General features: G+C 37.9%; 1 protein-coding gene across 5 annotated transcripts in view; it reads left to right on the top strand.

Annotated features, from left to right (window-relative positions):
• Positions 1–19,880, top strand: part of Arhgap24 (Rho GTPase activating protein 24) — a 460,279-nt gene that overhangs the window by 310,919 nt on the left and 129,480 nt on the right. The window contains exon 1 of one of the 5 annotated variants that reach the window (XM_090343275.1): positions 3,081–3,232. The exons of the other annotated variants lie outside the window; for them this stretch is intronic. Coding sequence (XP_090199401.1) covers positions 3,220–3,232 — 13 coding nt within the window. The 5' untranslated portion in view covers positions 3,081–3,219. Of the gene's footprint in view, positions 1–3,080; positions 3,233–19,880 lie in introns of those variants that run through there. 5 annotated transcript variants of the gene reach the window in all.

Below are 19,880 nucleotides of genomic sequence, written 5' to 3'. Positions count from 1 at the left end.
AGCTAGGATTAAAAGTAGGAGCCACCGGTACCCAGCTGATTTTATTTTATGTTTTCATTAATTTCCTCAGGAGAAACAATTGCATCCTGCTTTGAATGTAGTTGTTTATTAGGTGGGAAGGGTCTAAGCAATTCCATCCAGATGTCCTTGAGTATGTTTGTGAAGTTAGACGTCTCCTTTAGGAGACTCAGGAAGGAGGGGCAGCAAGGACCCAACCAGGAAACCAAAACATCTTTGTTCTCTTCAAAGATGACTGCTTTCTCCATGCTTCTAAATGCTTTTTTCTTCATAATGTGTGAGGTCTGTGTGTGCGTGCTGATCCTGGGGCTTGAACTCAAGGCCTGGTCGTTATTTCTGAGTTTTCAAGGCTACCACCTGAGGCACAGTTCCACTTCCTGCACTTAGGGAGTTAATTGGAGATTGTTATCTTCAGTTAGTCTCCCAGCTTCTTCATTCTTTTAAACATCAGTGCAAATTCCTTTTTGAATTTTGATTCTGACATCAGTATCTCAACATGCAAGGGAGACAAATGAAGGCTCTAGGAAAAAGAAAGGAAAGAAGCAATACACAATTGTCTCCTACTGTGGCTATTATACTTAGCCTATTACTAGCTGTAGTATTTAACAAACAAAATACCTTAGTGGGCCAATGTAAGAATTTGAAGAAAGTGCTCAAAAGTCTGTTTCCAATTTTAGTATGTTTTGAATTGAGAAATAATTGAAAGTTTGACTGTATTTTTTTTCTTTTTTTTTGTCAGTCCTAGGGCTTGAACTAAGGGCTTGAGCACTGTCCTTGGGCTTTCTTAAGGCTAGAGCCACAGCACCACCTCCAGCTTTCTCTATGTATGTGGTACTGAAGAATCAAACCCAGGTCTTTGTGCATGTAAGGCAAGCACTCTACCACTAGGCCAAACTTCTGCCCCTACATTTTCTTTTGTGAAAAGCCATTGCCACAGTTTCTATTTTATTATTGTTGCTAATTTGCATTCTTGCCTTCTCTATATAAAGCAAATATTATTTTCTTTCTTTTTCTGAAGAAGTTATAAGTAACTAATTTACTCAGAAAATGAAACTCAAGGCATGTAGGCCTTAATTGTAATTCAAGCCATCACTCACTAGTTAACAGTGTGCAGACTAATTATCCTTAATTCTGAAATAAGAATAATAACAGCTACCTCATAGGATCACTATGAGAATTAACTGAAATGATATTCCTGAATATTCCAGCCCTGGATGTCTCATAAAACACACAAGCATAGTCACACTGCAAGATTCTCCACTCATCTCCACCTGTCTCCCTCCCCTGCTCTCCACACTCCCACAACCTCACCATTAAATAATGCATCAGTAATTGTAGGAATATTAGCATGAATGCCCTGATGCATTTGTTACTGAATTAACTCAGTGGTGAACTTGGCATTCCATCTCCAACCTTTCCCCTTCATTAATCCTCTTCTCCAAACCCTCCCTTCTCCCTTTCTCCCCTCCCCTCCATCAGCACTCTAGGTTATGAACTTGGTCACAGCACATGAACACTGCTCAGTTTCCACTGGTGTGGTTCTGCCTCAAAGCCTAGACTGAATTTGTGTGGCTCATAATTAACTAACTCTGGATGTATGACAATGTGCCACAAAGAAGACAGCAGTTCAGTAAAATCTTCAAATCTATTTATAGTCCCCTTGATACAAGCAATCTCTTGTGGATCCCAGACCTCCTAAAGAATACAGAAGGTAATTCATTGGCCCCAGAAATAATTAGGGCAGTTAGAGGGAGAAAAATGTAGTAAGGGCATTTCCTCCCGCGTTCTAGCTCTACAATATTTACAGAGCATGTTGTTCTACTCATTGCTCTTCTTCATGCTCACCAGCCCAACCCAGGAAAATGGACAGAGCAGACTATGGCTTATGTATATGGTAAAACAGGTGCGGGGGCAGTGAAATGAATTGCTAGTGAACAGTGGTGTTGGATGTGAAGGAAAGGAAACTAGCTAAGGGGTGAGAATAACTTCTCATTCAGATAATCCTATGGTTCTGTAAATAATCACTTGACAAGTAGTAAAAATATGCAACTAACACTATTTCACAAGTAGTTGCAAGCTTTAAATGTTGCTTCATCACCTATGAGTTGAATATCAAAATCTAAGAAGTAAAAAACTTAAAGACTCATTAAAAAAAAACTTAAAGACTCATTCTAAAGGGAAAACACTTATAAACACATGTGTACCTGTTTAAGCAATATAGACAGATTGCATTTTATGCAAGAAATTCCCTTTTAAAACCCTATAAAGTAAGTTCTGTATACATAAGTTAAAACAGCCATAAGGATGGTGAGACTTTTAGGAAAGATTTCAATCCATCTTGTCTGCTCTGAAAAGACTGCTAATTTTCTTAACACAGGAGTTGTTTGCATAATTCTAACATACACACAAAACACTAGATTGTATGACTCAAAAAGATTTAAGAGGAGTTAGTGTATGAAGCAGAAATTGTTTTTCACTTAGAATTATTTTGATTTGGGAAAATGATAATAATATTATATGATCCTTTTTGTTTAAGCTTGTTACCTGGAAAATGTAAGCAAAATCCTTTTGAGTTGAGAAAAATGGCTGGTCAATTAGTATGGCTACACTAGCATCTGTCATTGTGTGTGCGTGCATGTGTGTGTGTGTGTGTGAGAGAGAGAGAGAGAGAGAGAGAGAGAGAGAGAGAGAGAGAGAGAGAGAGAGAGAGAGAGAGAGAGAGTGCACGCGTGCATGTGTGAGCCCGCCTAGAAAAAAGAGGTTACTGCTTAAAGAATGTCCTTAAGTCGGATGCTTGGCTCAGTGCCATCAGAGATTCTTGGATTTACTGTTCTTTGACCTCCCATTGTCCCAGCTCTGATTTGTGGTGCTTAGAATCTCCTGAAAGGCAAGGTGTCCATGCCTGGAGTTTAAGGTTTTCCCTCGACAGACAGCTGCTCCTCTTCTCCATGCACACTTTTCGGGTGCATTCACCTTGTGGTGACCTTGCAGGACTCAGCATTTTCACCTGAGCTAAGCTCTGGGAAACCCACTAGCACAGGGAGAGCGCCGAGGTTTCCATTCCTGGGCGATGGAGTCATGGAAGGAACTGCAGGCAGCACAGAGAATAGGACCTGAGCCCGGCTCAAATGTGCTTTAAGCCGCTCAGGACAGAGCAGCTGCTGTCTCCCAGCCTGCATTTCTCACTGACCACTGAAGTGTATGTTTGTGCAAGGTGAGAGCCGGGGGCTTTTTCCTTTATTTGAAGACAAATTGCCAGGTATGGCTGTTGATTGTGTTTGATAATTTGGGGCTAACAGTTCAAATTCAGGATCTGTTCTATCATGATCCATTCGGCTCTCCGAGGAGTCCAAACTGTGGCAACAGGAGATTTTTCTGCACTGAAATTTGATCTTGTCAGTGCCATTTTCTTGGATTCTTTCTTTCATTAATAAGGTCAAGTGGTATAGTTGTTCATATACAGAATCCCAGTGCTAATTAGAAGGCATATGAAAATGGTTTGAGCTATAAATCTAGAATGCTGCTTCTTCTTTTCTTTCTTTCTGAATTTCTTTTTAGTACTTGCCGTATTGTAGTCTGCTTGATCAACTTGTTAATAGTTGTAAATTTCATGAGAATACGATGGCTTGGAGTCTCTGGTCTGATGATAAAAGTTATACTGTGTGATTGTTTGTCTAAAGAAAAGTTTCCACGTGGTCATTCATGCCTGTGTGTGTGTGTGCGTGTGTGCGTGTGTGTGTGTGTGTGTGTGTGAGAGAGAGAGAGATCTTTTAAAACAACTGTTGGAGACAATTATAAATAATACTAAACATTGAAATAATATGCTGTGATGAACTTATAATTACTTTAACCAACCCATAGTTTTTATTACCAGTATATTTGAATTGTGTACTTCAAATTCCATGCAGACAGACAATACAGCTGCAATGTGAACTCATTAAAACACATGAGAAAATACAGTATGATCACATCGTAAGTATATACAATAGGAATGAAAAGCATGCTCACATATGGACCTTACTGGTGCCAGTTTTATAAGCCACTGAAGCAAATTATATAATAGAGAGAGAAGGGAGATCGGTTTTGGGTGACTGAGCAGATACAGAATATTTGCATTCATGGAATATATTCCTATATTGGAAAGTATAGGAATCTACTATTTTATAGCTAGCAAAAAAGTTAGAAAAGCCATTAAAATTTTTAAAAGCAAAACAATTATTTTTTATTAAAAATAAATATAAGGAAAGACTAAAAATACTCCAACTCCACAAAATTTTTGTATAATGAAAGAACAATAACATACTTAAAGAAATTCAGAGTCAGCAGAAATGAAGCCAAGAACAAAAATTCTTAATAAAACATGCCATCAGTGTGGGAATGTACTTGTCTGTCTTAATTAAGTTGAATTCTTTTACCAGGATTAATAAAACTATAACACTGCATTAATTTTTTAAAAAATTTTAAACTGGGGGCTGACAGCTCATGCCTGTAATCCTGAATACTTAGGAGACTGAAACTTGGAGAAATGAGTAGTTTAAAGCCCACATGGCAGAAAAATCTATGAGATTCCATCTTCAGCCAAGCCATACTAGAGAGGAATGCTTCAAGTGGTAGAGCACCAGAAGTATACAAAAATGCTGAGTGCTTGAGGCATTGATTTATCAGCATACACACATATGCACACAAATATATATAAATATATATAAATATCTATTTATCTATAAATATATAATATCGATATAAATATATAAATACCTATATGTAGATATCCATTTAGATAGACTTTGAAAACTAATAATTGTATGAAACCATATGAAAATTATTTAAAACAATAAACAAACATATAATACCAAATATGGTTAATCCTATTTTTGAATTGTGTCAGTTGATCAAGAATGTTTCAGTACTCTAGAGTGTCCACAATGCCAGCTATTTCTATATACATGTATATCGTAGACTGAAATTTTCTTGGGTACTTACCTCAAGGCTTCTTGCTTTCAGATGCTACCAGAACAATGCAGACTGGTTAACAGAGAACATCTGACTCTGAATGTGGCTTCTACTTGAGTTTAGAAAAATACTATTTCATTTCACAGATACAGAAATTGAAAAATACAAAGCATTGACTATTTGCTTTCATATTGGAACTTGTATTACGCTGACTTTTGTGCTACCATAAACTAAGAGTTGACTCTTTTAACAAATATTTAATATAACTACAAGGATATGCGGGAGGTCCTCTTACCACCGTCCTGTAAACACGAGGGTGCCCTCGTGGAGGGTGTCATCTCCACGCTAAGTGAATTGCGTGAACCATACAGTAAACAGCCAAGAGCATCTTGGATAGTGCCTGCATTTATTCTTTAGATAACTAGCTTACTTGCACAGGCAAAGAGGTTTAGAAGGGTTATAGATTATAAATGCTGACGCAAAAAATTGTTCAGATTTTTTGCTTCTATGCAATTAAGCTCCTTTCATTAAGGGAAAAGATTAACCCTCACTTACATGTTTGTGAAGCATTTCTAATGTTAGAAAATGTTTAAACATCTTAACATATAGGGTTCTTTCACCCTCTCTTCCTAACACATAATTTTAGACTTTCCATTTACCAAGCACTTAATTTTCTCTATGTTCTTTCTTTCCACCTATAGTCGATCTCTTTAGGCAATTTATACTTTGAGCACGAAAGCAGTTATACATTATTTCTTGAGACTGAAGAAAAACCTACCTCCTCTGAGTATCCACTGCTTGAGGGAGGCGGGTGACTCGTGGGAAAGACTGGCTGTTGTACAGGCCATGCCTGTAGATATTGTGCCAGCCTTTCTGCTAGTCTTGTTTTATATCCATCTAGTCTAACTTAGGCTTAGAAATCTACAGTAATTATTTCCATGTGCTAACAGTTTTCTTTTCACAGACTTTCAGTAACCAGGGGTGGAATGCAATTTTTACTCTGTGAGGGTAGATTATACTACTCTCAATACTTTTCATCTCTTTAGCAACAAAATTCTACTCTGCCCACTAACTCCTTCCAAAGAAATAGATTGAGATAACAAAATGAGGACTCACAAATTTTAATGATTACTTGTAGTTTCTTTTAGAAGGCCCAGATTGTTTATAGAGAAGAAATATGGAGGGCAAGGTGTAGGCTATAATAGCTGAGAAGTTATTAGATAGATATCGGCTCTGCCTTGAATATGAAATATTCCCCTTAGGCTCATGTATTGAAGATGGCTGTGCTATTAGGAGCCTTGGTGGAACCTTAGGAGACATGGCCTAGTGAGAGAAAATGAAGCTACTGGAGGTATGCCTTTGAAGAGTGACTTGGCCCATCCTTTCTGCTTCCTGGTGACCATCAGGCCAGTAACATCCACCACACAATCCTGTCACTGGCATATCTTGCTGCAAGGCCCACAGTAATAGCAGACCTTGGACTGAAATTGGGAACCAAAATGAATCGTTCCTCTTTTTAAACTGTTTCTCTGGTGTATAAAAGTCAGCCATGCCTCTGTGAGGCTTCAGTGTCCTAACAATTGTAGACTTTCTTAGCAGAACCCTGGTCTATAAGTATTAGAAATGAGTAGAAGCCCAATGTGGCAGGTGATTGATTCCCTATCAGAGGCAAAGATTGTTAAATGTTTCCTGTCTGTCTACTCAAGAGTTCTGCCTCATTTGTCTTCAATCTAAGGATGTTCTGGGAAAATCGAAAAAAAACAGGTCACCTCGAAGGGTAACCTGTTATCCTTGGCCACCACATATATGCACAAAGGAATAGTTATCTCAGCAATATATTAGATTTCATGCATCCAAAATGTTTTAGGTTTCAGATATGTTAAATCTGGTAATATTTACATGAATATAGTGAGATATCTTTGGAATGTAACCCAGACTGAAAGCCAAATTTATTTGTTTCACATGTACTTTATATATCTGTCCTGAAGATAATTTCACACAATCTTAGTGTACCTGTTTTTGACTGCTCTGTCACATGAGGTCAGGGATGATGTTTTCCATTATGGTGTCATCTCAGACTCAGAAAATGTTATAGAGAATGTGGAGTTTGAGTTTGGGGATTAAGGATACTCATCCTGCATTATAATCAATACAATTCCTGTTTAGGAAATATTATCAGTGAAATTCCTATGGGTTGATTTTTTGTTTTGTTTTTGTTTTTTGCCAGTCCTAGGGCGTGAACTCAGGGCCTGGGCACTATCCTTGGGCTTTCTCAAAGCTGGAGCTCTATCACTTGAGCCACAGCACCACTTCTGGCTTTTTCTATGTATATGGTACTGAGGATTCGAACCCGGTCTTAGTGCATGCTAGGCAAGTGCTCTATCACTTGGCCAAAACTCCCAACCCCAAATCAGTTTTTTTTTTTTGTTTTTTGGGCTTTTCTTTTGCCAGTCCTGAGGTTTGATCTCAGGGCCTACACACTGTCCTTGGTTTTTTCTCAGGGCTAGAGCTCTACCACTTGAGCCACACCAACATTTCCAGCTTTTTTCTGTGCATGTGGTACCGAGGATTTGAACCTGGGGCTTTGTGTGTTTGCTAGGCAAGCACTCTACCATTTGGCCATGCTTCTGGCCCCCTGTGGGTTTTTTTTAAATCTCAGAGTTGTTTGCACCAAGGCAAGGTTCAAAAATATTCACCTCTTACCATAAGCAATTTTGTTTGAAATACTGATAATCCATGAGCTCTTATTATCTTGTGGAATGGTGTTATTTGACTTAATTTATTGAACCATGCCAATATATGGCTCATTTCATAGTGTCTCATTTTCTTCCTGAATTCATTCCAGAACTGATTTCAAATGCAGGTTATACTGTTATACAAGTATGGTGAAACTTGAAGTGGTAGTCTATAGTTCTCAAGTCCTCATACAGAAAGGTTTGAGAAGGGGTCCAAAAGAAAAGCAAAAGGTCAATCAGGAGTCAGGAGCCAGGGGCAAATAGAATAGGCAAACTGAAGTAAGAGCCTTTTACAGCATCTAAAGTAACAAAGCTAGCAGGGTAAATGTCTCAGGATTTGTGATTTCCACCTGTCTCTACTACTTGAAACTGTGGTTGTTCTCAGCTTGGATGATTCTCATTCAAGTAGTTGAATGGTGGCTTGCTGAGTGTGAGCCTAATGGTTGGAATATGTCTTCAGAGCTGATCAATTTGAATTGAAAGGAAGGCTGCCAGGTGAGCTTTCCTTTTATGACTTCCAGAAAGCAACTAACCCTGGAAAGAACAGATTTCCTAGAGTCACAAAACCCTGTCAAAGCATCAGAAATAAAGATAATGAAAAGGTATGATTAATACAGACTGACACACAGAAACAAGAACAAACTAAGTGGTGTCTTCTGGCCAGCTGCAAAGTTCATGCCATCAATAATCTAGATGGCTGTGCTCTATCAGGCACCTTTCTGAGCAAATTCCAGAGCATTTTTCATTCATTTCTGATTTTTACGTTCAATACTATAGACTCACAAAATGGCTCGAAAGAATTGTACTCTCAGTAAATAAACTTTCCTATTATTGTCCTGTACTGCAATTTGTTAATTTGAGTCCAACAATAAATACTTCCAAGTTAGTACTCTCATGGTCCATTATATTATGCTGGAATTATTAAAGGAATATGTCTTTGGAGGCTCCCCTTTCATTTTTGACTTGAATTATCATTTGGCAAATAATTAATAAACAACTGTTACTTAAACAAGTAAATGAATAAACTAGCCACTTATTGGCAGCATTTTCTACAGACTCCCTAAGGATATCTTGTTACATTCAATGTAATTTACATAAAAATGCAAAAGAATGAAATTAAATGAATTCTATTCTCCAAGAAAAAGCTGACTCTCCTATCACTTAGAAGCATTTAGGACCAGTCATGCACTTTCTAGCAATCATAAAATATGTCAAGGGACATACATATGTGATTCATTTTTCAGTGCAACTGGTAAAACTGTCATTTCTCAACTAATGAAAAATGTCCAAATGTATTAAGGAACTACTGCAATAGAATAGAATTAATTATAATTAAAGCAGAGATATAATTAAGCAAAGATAACCTTGAAAAACATGATTTTCTCCTGTATTTCTTCTTTTAATTCATCAAACACTTTAAAGAGAAGAAACTATATATAGGCGTCTCAATGGAAATAAAATTTTGTGTGCTTCTGTGGGTGTGTGCACACGCATGCACATGTGCCTGTACTAGGGATTGAACTGAGGACTTTATACTTCTGCTTGGCTTTTTGCTTACAGATGACACTCTACCACTTAAGCCACACCTCAAGTTCATCATTTTAATGGTTAATTGGAGATAGAGTTGCAGATCTTTCTGCCTGCACTGCCTAGGAGCCATGATCTTCCTGGACTCAGTCTTCTGAATAGCTAAGATTATAGGCATAAACCATCAGTGCCTTGCTTGGAAATGGAATTTTTTATTCTGTTCAGTTTTTCCATTCCAGTTACTGGAATTTCCCTCAGGGACTTAATATGTAAAAATGTGGAACTTCAAAACCATGGGAGGAGGGTGAATGAGTTAATAAAAGTAGTGAAGTTTGGTACAATTAAAAAAAATAAAATATTCCTTCTATCAAAATAAATTTTAGAGGGGCCGGGAGTTTGGCCTAGTGGTAGAGTGCTTGCCTAGCATGCACAAAGACCTGGGTTCAATTCCTCGGTACCACATACATAGAAAAAAAGCCAGAAGTGGTGCTGAGGCTCAAGTGGTAGAGCTCTAGCCTTGAGAAAGTCCAAGGACAGTGCTCAGGCCCTGAGCTCAAGCCCAAGACTGGCAAAAATAAGTAAATAAATAAATAAATTTCAGAGAGTTGAAGTTGTGAAATAGCAAATTGATTGTATGGCTGAAGAAGGCATTCAGGTGCTCACTTATCTATAGTACATGCTATATACCCAGTACATGTGATATATGCAGTAGTGCCATATTCCCAGTACATGTCATATACCCAGTACATGTCATATACCCCATACATGCCATATACCCACTACATGCTATACCTATGTCAGCAGCAACTTGGATGGAGAAAGGTAGCTCGGTGGGCTTGGTAACAGTTATAGCAGTTACCATAGCAGAAGGAAGGGGTAAATCATGGGCCTTTCCACATACTGTCCACTCCCTACCCTTTCCAGGTTCCCAAGCTCCAAACAAAGTTAGAATAATTGTAAATTACAGGTTACTTTCTTTTAGTCTTCTGTGTGGATATGTGTGTCTGCACTGAAGCTTGAACTCAGGGCCTTATGTTATTACTTTATTTACTTCAGACAGGCACTCCACCACTTGAACCATACTTCCATTTCCCAGCTTTTTGCTAGTTAATTCTTTCCTTGTCCCTCATGGATAGAATTATAAGCATGAGGGGCCGGGAGTTTGGCCTAGTGGTTAAAGTGCTTGCCTAGCATGCATGAAGACCCGGGTTTGATTCCTCGGTACCACATACATAGAAAAAAGCCAGAAATGGTGCTGAGGCTCAAGTGGTAGAGCTCTAGCCTTGAGAAAATCCGAGGACAGTGCTCAGGCCCTGAGCTCAAGTCCAGGACTGGCAAAAAAAAAAAAAAAAAGAATTATAAGCATGAACTACCAGCTCTGGGCTTCAGATTCCCTCTCTTAATTTCAAGCCTATGTCTATGTATTATGTTTAGACCAGATGCATGTTAGAAGAAAAACAGAGGTAGTTGATTTCTTTTTCTTAACTTTCCTCATTTCTAAGTCTGACATGTGGGTGAAGTTTCATAGTGACATTATCGTCTCTAGCATGTTCAGTTTCTGACCAGTAATGCCCACTGGTGTGATGATGAAGAAGAAGCCAGAGCTGGACAATGGGGCCTGCATTCATCAGGCTTAGACTGAACTTGTCCTGAGTGCAGGGGTATGTGCATTGTGGAGAGCAGAACGGCTTCGCTGGGAAAGAGCTTTGCTTTGCACTTTTCTTATTAGTACTTGCATAGCCTGTTTCTTTTTCACTTCCAGTTTCCTCCCATGACCTCCCACACCACTCCACACCATCCTCTGACCTGGATAAAGGCAACACTTATGTCATTCACGCCAGAATTCTCCGACTGGCAGGCTGTTTGGAACAATGTGCAATGTTCCTAGCAACAGATTAAGGCAAATCCATAGTACTTCAAAAGCCCCGCAGGCACAGGAAAACCACAGAGGACTTCCTAGTTATATTAGGAGTTACTGCTTTATTGATTGGCTTTTAGCTACAAAAGTCCAGAAATGCTTAACATTTTATTTATTATTAATAGAAATTTAGGCAAAGTTTTATTCATGAAGGCGAAATCTGTGTATGTAAAAATTTTGGAGGAGATTGTTTCTAAAGTTCACGAGAAGTCACAAGAGGGTGATTTTAGCTGTCAGAAATATTTTATATTCTTTGATTACAAAGGTATTAGAAACAGGCCTGTTGTGAAATGCTTGAATGAGTTGTTGGACAATGAGAAAGTTATTTAGACTTTCTATAACTCTGTTCAAACCTGCACTATTAGTATCAATTGTGTTGTAACTGGATATATATATATATATAATATAGAGAGAGAGATTTATAATAGAGGAAGTTACCAAAAAGCTAATTTGTGGATGGAACTGTTTTATCAAGTTGAATCACTATAACTTTGTGAAGGAGTGATTCTAGGCCAGGTAGAAAGATAAAGTTGGGGAAAAGTTATTAGAGATTAAGGGAAAAGAATTAGTAACAGATAAAACAGGTGAATCCGATTGTGAAAAAAATAGATACCCTATTAATGTGTGAGAAGTAATGCACCTACTACCTGGCAAATGTAACTGTAACCCCTTTATACATTACCCCGACAATACAAAAATACAAATAAATAAAATAAAATAAAAAATAGATACCCTGTTAATAGCTGTGACCCAAGTTAATAGCTTGCTGAATAAGTCATTGTTTAACTGTGTGCTGGTGGCTCTGAGATTTGAGGATCATGGTTCAATATCAACCCAATCAGAAAAGTCTGTGAGATTCTTGTTTCCAGTAAACCAGCAAGAAGCCCGAAATGGGGGATCTGTGACTCAGGTGGTAGAGCACCAGCTTTGAGCAAAAAGAAAAAAATGGTCAAGGACAACATTTTGGCCTTGAATTCACTGGCACATACACACAAAATAATTGTTTATATTTGGCGAATAGATAGATAAAGGAAAGAATGAGATAATAACCATTATGGTGAAAGAAAACAGAAGATTTCATGAGAAAAAATTTTATGCAAGATTGTAAATTCATAGTTCAGATTACTTTGAAGAATATTTTGGCTCTATAGCCCTTACTCATTAAATCCTAATAACTCTTCTGTTTATATGAAAAATCAAAACCTTTTCCATACTTTCAAGACACCTCTAGAAAGTATTCTAATCCCCAAGTGAGAACTACTGACATATTTTTTTAAAATGTGTGAACTATGTTGTGAAATCTAATGGCCAAATATTAGAACTAATAACTTCACACTTTGACATTCATGGATTTTATGTGTGTTTTTATCCTTTTAAAGTATAAGCATAGGTCTGTAATAGTTGTAAGTAATTTGTCTTTTTTTATGAGTGTGCTTGAATCATGCTTGCTATAAGTCTGATTTGAAGGGACCTATCAATTAGCTAGTGAGATTTTTTTTTAAGGTTCATCTGGTCCCTGTCTAATTTCTTTTTTTTTAATTTTTTTATTGTAATTAGTAAAAGGGTTACATGATATTTGCCAGAAAGAAGGTGCATTAATTCACATACATTGATACCCTTTCACATGTCTTGGTACCCATTTCCCTCCCCCCCACCCCCCACCCGTCTTGGTTTTCCCCCTTCCCTATCAAATTTCAAATATCCAAATACAAATAAATTCAATATATCAGATAACAAAGTGAGATACTATACCAATATGAGATAACCAAGGGACAGCAAAGGAGATGAGAGACAACATAGTACATTAAGGACAACAATCATTCATTATATGGCTTTTGTTTCAATATCCTGGAGGTCCTTTCAATTAGCTTCACATTATATGGCCTTATGTATCAAGATTTTGCTCTATTGCAGATCTCTGCTAGTAGAGCTCAAGGTTTCTACTGATTATGACGAATGAGGGAAACCTTTGAGCCTAAGTTCCTTTGAGTCTGGCTTACTTCACTTAATATGATTTTTTCTAAGTCTTTCCATTTCCTAACAAATGGGGCAATGTCATTCTTTCTGACAGCAGCATAGAATTCCATTGTGTACAAATACCACAACTTGTTGATCCACTCATCAACTGAGGGATATGTAGTTTGGTTCCATATCTTTGCTATGGTGAATACTGCTGCAATGAACATTGTTGTGCTAGTCAATTTAGTATGTCCTTGTTTCTGGATGGTTGGGTAAATGCCAAGTAGTGGAATTGCTGGATCATAGGGGAGTTCTATGTTTAGCCTTTTGAGGCACTGCCATACTGCTTTCCATAGTGGTTGAATGAGTTTGCACTCCCACCAACAGTGTAGTAGTGATCCCTCCTGGCCACATCCCCTCCAGCATCTGTTGTTATTCGTTTTCCTGATCCTGGCCATTCTAACTGGAGTGAGGTGGAATCTTAGAGTTGTTTTGATTTGCATTTCTTTTGTGACCAGAGATGTTGAGCATTTCTTCATGTGTCTATAGGCCATTTTTGTTTCTTCTTCAGAGAAGACTCTTTAAGTCTTTGGCCCATTTTTTAATGGGATGGTTGTTACTTTGGAGGTTAGTTTTGGAGTGATTCAATTTTTTGAGTTGTTGATATATTTTAGATATGAGGCCTTTGTCCGTTGTTTGGTTGGTGAAGATCTTCTCCCACTCTGTAGGCTTCCTGATTAGTTTACTAGCTATGTCCTTTGCCATACAAAAGCTCTGCAGTTTAATGCAGTCCCACTTATCCAGCCTTTCTCTGATTTGTTGTGATTCTTGGTCCTTATTAAGAAAGTTTCGACCTGTGCCAAGGAGGCCTAGTGTATCTCCTATTCCTTCCTGTAGAGTTTTCAGTGTGTCAGCTTTTACCTCCAGGTCTTTGATCCATTTGGAGTTAATTCTAGTGCAAGGTGACAAAGAAGGATCCAACTTTAGTTTTCTGCAGGTGCTTAACCAGCTCTGCCAGCACCATTGTTGAAGAGACTGTCTTTCTTCCATTCTATTTTTTTGGCTCCCTTGTCAAAGATTAGGTGGCCATAGGTCTGTGGTTTAATATCTGGGTCCTCAGTTCTATTCCATTGGTTTTCAGGCCTGTTCCTGTGCCAGTACCAAGCTGTTTTGATAATTATAGCTCTGTAATAGAGTCTAAAGTTTGGAATTGAAATTCCTCCAGCGCTGTTCTTTCTGCTAAGAAGTGTTTTTGCTATATGGGGTCTTTTATTATTCCATATGAAATTTTGGATTGCCTCTTCTATTTCTTTAAAGAATGACATTGGGATGTTGATGGGTATTGCATTGAATTTGTAGATAGCTCTTGGCAAGATTGTCATTTTCACAATGTTGATTCTTCCAATCCAGGAGCATGGGAGGTTTTTCCATTTCCTTAGTTCTGCTTTAATTTCCTTTTTTAGGGTTTTAAAGTTTTCGTCAAAAAGGTCCTTTACATTCTTAGTTAAGCTAATTCCTAGGTACTTTATAGTGGGATTATTTTACCTCATTCTTTTTTTTTTTTTTGCCATTCCTGGGCTTGGGCTCAGGGCCTGAGCACCGTCCTTGGAATTTCTCAAGACTAGAGCTCTACCAGTTGAGCCTCAGCACCACTTCCGACTTTTTTTTTCTATGTATGTGGCACTGAGGAATCGAACCCTGGTCTTCATTCATGCTAGGTAAGCACTCTACCAGTAGGCCAAACTCCCGGCCCTATTTTACCTCATTCTTGCCAACATCCTAATAAACAAATCTCTGGGGATTTGTTTTCTCTACTTGTCTTTATTACAAACTTAATAACGCTCACAATGTGATCTTCAAAATATAAGCCCTTCTTGTATAGAAAATGTCTCTGAAAAGAAAAGTAGTTGGGGGCCGGGAGTTTAGCCTAGTAGTAGAGTGCTTGCCTAGCATGCACGAAGACCTGGGGTTCGATTCCTCGGTACCACATACATAGCAAAAAGCCAGGAATGGTGGTGTGGCTCAAGTGGTAGAGCTCTTGCCTTGAGAAAGCTGAAGGATAGTGCCCAGACCTTGAGTTCAAGGCCCAGGGACTGACAAAAAAAAAAAAAAGCTATTGGTACGTCTACTAATAGCATGCAGAGTTACAAAGATATGGGAAAGAGATGTAAGTGGAGGTTTGTTGAACAAATAATTAAGGAATTTAAATTAGACTCTGCTGACAATGGGGAAAATGTTACGTTGACAGGAATGGACCAATGACAGTTGATCTTAAGTAGGACCTCAGTAGAACCAACTTTAGTCTTAGGCATACCTGAGAAATGATTTACCAGTTTATGTGGTTATCTTACATGAGTGTGAGATGTTGTCTTCACATTCTTCACATTGCACTAAGTTTATCATTGTACCAAAAAGGTCTATGTGTGTCAGAGGCATAAAAAAAGGTGTCAGAGAAAAGCCATTAGGATCATCATCTATTTCTTTCCCAAGACTGAGGTTACAAAGTTCCACAACCGTGTGGTTTAGAGCCAGAAATTGGCTGCTTCATAATTATAAAAGCCAGAAGTCTGAAATCAAGCTCTCTCTCCAAGGACACTAATGAAGTGTCTACTTTAGGGTTTTTATTTGTTTTTGTTTTGTTTCAGCATCAGGAAATCTTGGGAATTTCTTTGCTTTCTGATGGCTATCTTCTATCTGCCTGATTTACCATGTTTCCTCTGTACATATCTGTCTCTGTCCATCTTTTCCCCATTTATAAGGAAACCAATACTTTTAGCCTTTTGGCTTCATTTTACCTTAACCACTTCTATAAAAGCCAGATTTTTCCATAAGCTTTCATTCTGAGCTAATGTTAGAGCTTTGTATTTTTTTTATTTCTGTCATTCCTGGGACTTTTACTCAGGGCCTGGGTGTTGTCCTGAAGCTTTTGTCCTTAAGGCTGATGTTTGAGCCACAAGTCCTTCTCTGGGCTTTTGATGTTAATTTGAAATAAGAATCTCAGAGGCCTTTCTGCTTGGGTTGGCTTTGAACCATAGTCCTCAGATCCCAACCTCCTGAGTATCTAGGATTACAAGCATGAGCCACTGACACCAGTTATCGTATCTTTGTTTAAGGGAGTACAATTTGACCCATAATGTGACTCAGGAAAAGTAGGAAGAGAAAGTAAAAGAGGAAGACCTCATGCTATTCAAAGTGTGGGCCATGGTTCAACAGTGTCTGTATGACCTCACAGGTAGTTAGAAATGCAGAGCCTCAAGCTCCATACTAGACTATGGACTCAGAATAATGTGCGCATTTATTTACTGTATCCATAGGTGTTTCCTTTGTACATGGAAATTTAAGAAGACCTATTCTCACTGAGGTGAGACACTCCCTCCGAGGTGTCATAAAGAACAAAAGAGAAATCCATCAACAAGTAACACATAACTACATGTCCATAGCAAATTTGGGCCAGTATTTTACCAAAACTATTACGTGTATCTTTATAAAGGCAATGATGATCTCTGGAGGTATTTTTAGGAATTAAATTTTAATGGCTATTCATTCCCATTCTTTGCATCATTTTGGAGTAAGGAACCCAGAAAACTATCATCTACAGAGAACCTTAAATTCATTTTCCCAAGCTTACTTTATTTTATATGCTATTTTGTCTATCCAACTGGCTGAGTCATACAATCAAACCCTGAAATGGGGGAAAATATTCCCCAGCAGTGGGGAAAGATGGCATTTAGTTTATAATACTATCTGCTAAGAGATTGAAAACACGTGGTGAACTCTTGCTTCACTCTGTCTCTCCTGTCCTGTGATCTTAAGCTCCTCTAAAAATATAATTCAACTGGAAGTTACGGACATAAAGTCAATGTTATGTGAAGGCAAGAGGGATGACAAAAGTTTAAAATAAAAAGAGACCAGGTTAAACTTTATCCTGGAGTTATCTTTGGCGAATGCTTATAATAGCAAGGGACAAATGCAGCTTCCCAAGAGGAAGACAAAGGTCATGGTGCTTATGGGATGAGATGCTGGACACATGATTAACCACAAAAATCATGGAACTAAATTATGTTCTGGTGTCTGTTCCCTTTAAATCCAGGATATTTATGAAGTACACAACATAGCCACGTTCTTACCCCAGTAACACTGCCTTGCTGTGAATAATATCATATGTGGATTACCTTACATGGGATTGAAGCTTGATGAGTTTTATCCTGTGGCTTGGGTGCAAATAACAAAAAGAAAGAAAGGAAGAGAGAGAGAGAGAGAGAGAGAGAGAGAGAGAGAGAGAGAGAGAGAGAGAGAGAGAGAGAGAGAGAAAGGAATTTGTTATAACAATGTGCCAGTTATTCTCCTATATTTCACAGACTTGGACAATCTTAATCTATACAAGGCAGCAATAAATGAGTGATGAGGAAATGATAGTTGACAAAGTTGAGACAGAGACTAAATACATTCCAATCCCAATTCTTGGCAGCACCGGATTTGATTCCAGAGCCTACATACACCACCATTATGGATACTGGCCCCTCTGGACACATGTAATCATTCCAAGAGGTCTTTAAAAGGTCCAAATAGCTGCTTTAAAATATGAGCTTAAAAATCTCTTTCATTGCACAAGGATTTCTGCAGATATTATTTCAACCATTTTTTTTCTGGAACTATATTCTTCTTTGGGTGATGTATACGCGATATATTTTCTTTCAGATATGAACCAAGTCAACTACTTACAAGGCCCCTGCTTGAGAACTCACACCACTGCTAGTTCAGCCAAGTACCGGCTGACCTTATGATTCTTCTTCCCTTTTAGAAGCGTTTCTCTTCTTCTCCTAGCTTCTAGCTCCTGCTCTGCTGGGTGCCAAATAACAATCATTATTTATTGTTATTCTGGTTTACAAAGATTGAATGTCACTTGCCAACACCTGATAGTGTCCACGAAATGTTCTTTAATAATTAATTTTGGGGCCGAGAGTTGGGCCTAGTGGTAGAGTGCTTGCCTAGCAAGCCACATGCATAGAAAAAAGCCGGAAGTGGTGCTAAGGCTCAAATGGTAGAGCTTTAGCCTTGAGAAAGTCCAAGGACAGTGTTCAGGTCCTGAGCTCAAGCCCAGGACTCACAAAAATAATAATAATAATTAATTTTCTTAAATGAAATCCCATAAGTGCTTGGCACCTGATTAATTCCAGAGGGATGGTGACACATAAAAGACAAAGAGCTAAAAGTGGTAGCTGCTCCAATTGCTTTTGAAAACTAAAATAACAATGACGCAATAAAAGTAATTGCAAAAATTACCTTAATTACAGTTTCAGAGGCAAGTATATACTTTGATTTGAATTTTGCTATCAAAGGATCCAAAACTTTCTAATATTACATGTTTTGAATCTTTTATCACTGCTTATCTAAGATTAAATCCCTAGTTAATAGTGTATTTGTTCACACAGAACTTCTTACCATTGAGGATAAAACATTAAACTTCCGTAGGTCTTCCCAGAGTTCTATGACTTTTGAAATTAACCCAGTTTCATGCTGTTAACAGAGCAGGTGCCATAGAAGCATAGTCAACTGTATTTTAATTAGTGTGGATTATGTAATTAGACAACACTTGTCAGTTTGGCAAGTTTCTATTTCTATAGGAACTCAGTGACCTATGTTTGGTTGGAGAGACTAGAGCAACAACCAGAATAACAACACCACCACCAACAGCAATAAATTTACATGACAGAATAAACCTAAGTAAACCTGAATAAAGAGTGACTTAAGAAAACTGGTGCCGAGTTCATAATTCACCAAATGACAAAATGAATTACTTCTCTTGAGTTCATAATTCATCAAGTGACAAAAGAATTATTTTGCCTGAGTTGTATTCCAAATTCTGCCCTCAAGCCCAGAGCTTGTGTAAATAAAAGCCATGGAGAAAAGCTGTGTTTGGGAGAGAACATGGCCCAGAAGACTAGAGAGGTCTGATGAGCTTGTCTCATGGCGTGACTGGTCACGCTCCCCAGATCTGTTATTAAGTTTCATAGTTTGGTCTCTGTATTAAAAAGAAGCTTGTCACATCTTCCAAGGAGCAGAAATCATAAATCCTTCAGACAAAGACTTTACTGGTGATGAACTAACATCCCTGAAACACAGATGTCATAACTCAAAATTCAATTAATTGTATTTGGTATTGTCATACAGCTTATTGATTGTGGCTTCTAAGTTGTCATAATCTTGTCCTCTTGTTAGCCGAGCAGCCACTTTCCAAAATTCCACGGATAAAGGGTTCAAACAGATGAAAAGATGTGCCAGTTATGCAATTAGACAGCACTTGTCAATTTAGCTAACTGAAAACTGCTGATCATTTCAGGTGTCTCATTTATTCTCTTCATGTTGACTTTGGTCCAGGTAAATGGAAACATCAAAGTAGCAATGAAACTACATGATAGAGAAACCATAAAAGATTTACTTTTGTTCGACTTTAGACTTGCCACTTTTTGTTATAAATCAGATCCAGCGGACTATTGCTATTCAGTAGAATCTAGTTCTGTGAGTTCAGTAAAATATATCTATGAAAAACTTGGCATGTTTCATGATGTAAACATCTTTTAAAACCTTTGAATTTTTAACACTTTTTGGCAGTTATCTATGTAAGCTATGGTCAAAGATCAGATGGAAAAAGAGCCTTTTATTTGAGGTCACTACTTTATAAAAGACCAAATATATTCAGTCTCTTACAACTCAGTCCTTTTAGAACCAGGCTGAGTGAGACTTTCTTTAATCCAGCTTTACTTAGTAAGCAT

The sequence above is a fragment of the Megascapheus bottae genome, chromosome 13 (assembly GCF_031878675.1).
Source record: "Megascapheus bottae isolate mThoBot1 chromosome 13, mThoBot2.hap1, whole genome shotgun sequence".
NCBI classification, from domain to species: domain Eukaryota; kingdom Metazoa; phylum Chordata; class Mammalia; order Rodentia; family Geomyidae; genus Megascapheus; species Megascapheus bottae.
The sequence above is the reverse complement of the archived record's forward strand: the minus strand, read 5'-3'. Positions and strand labels throughout refer to the sequence as shown.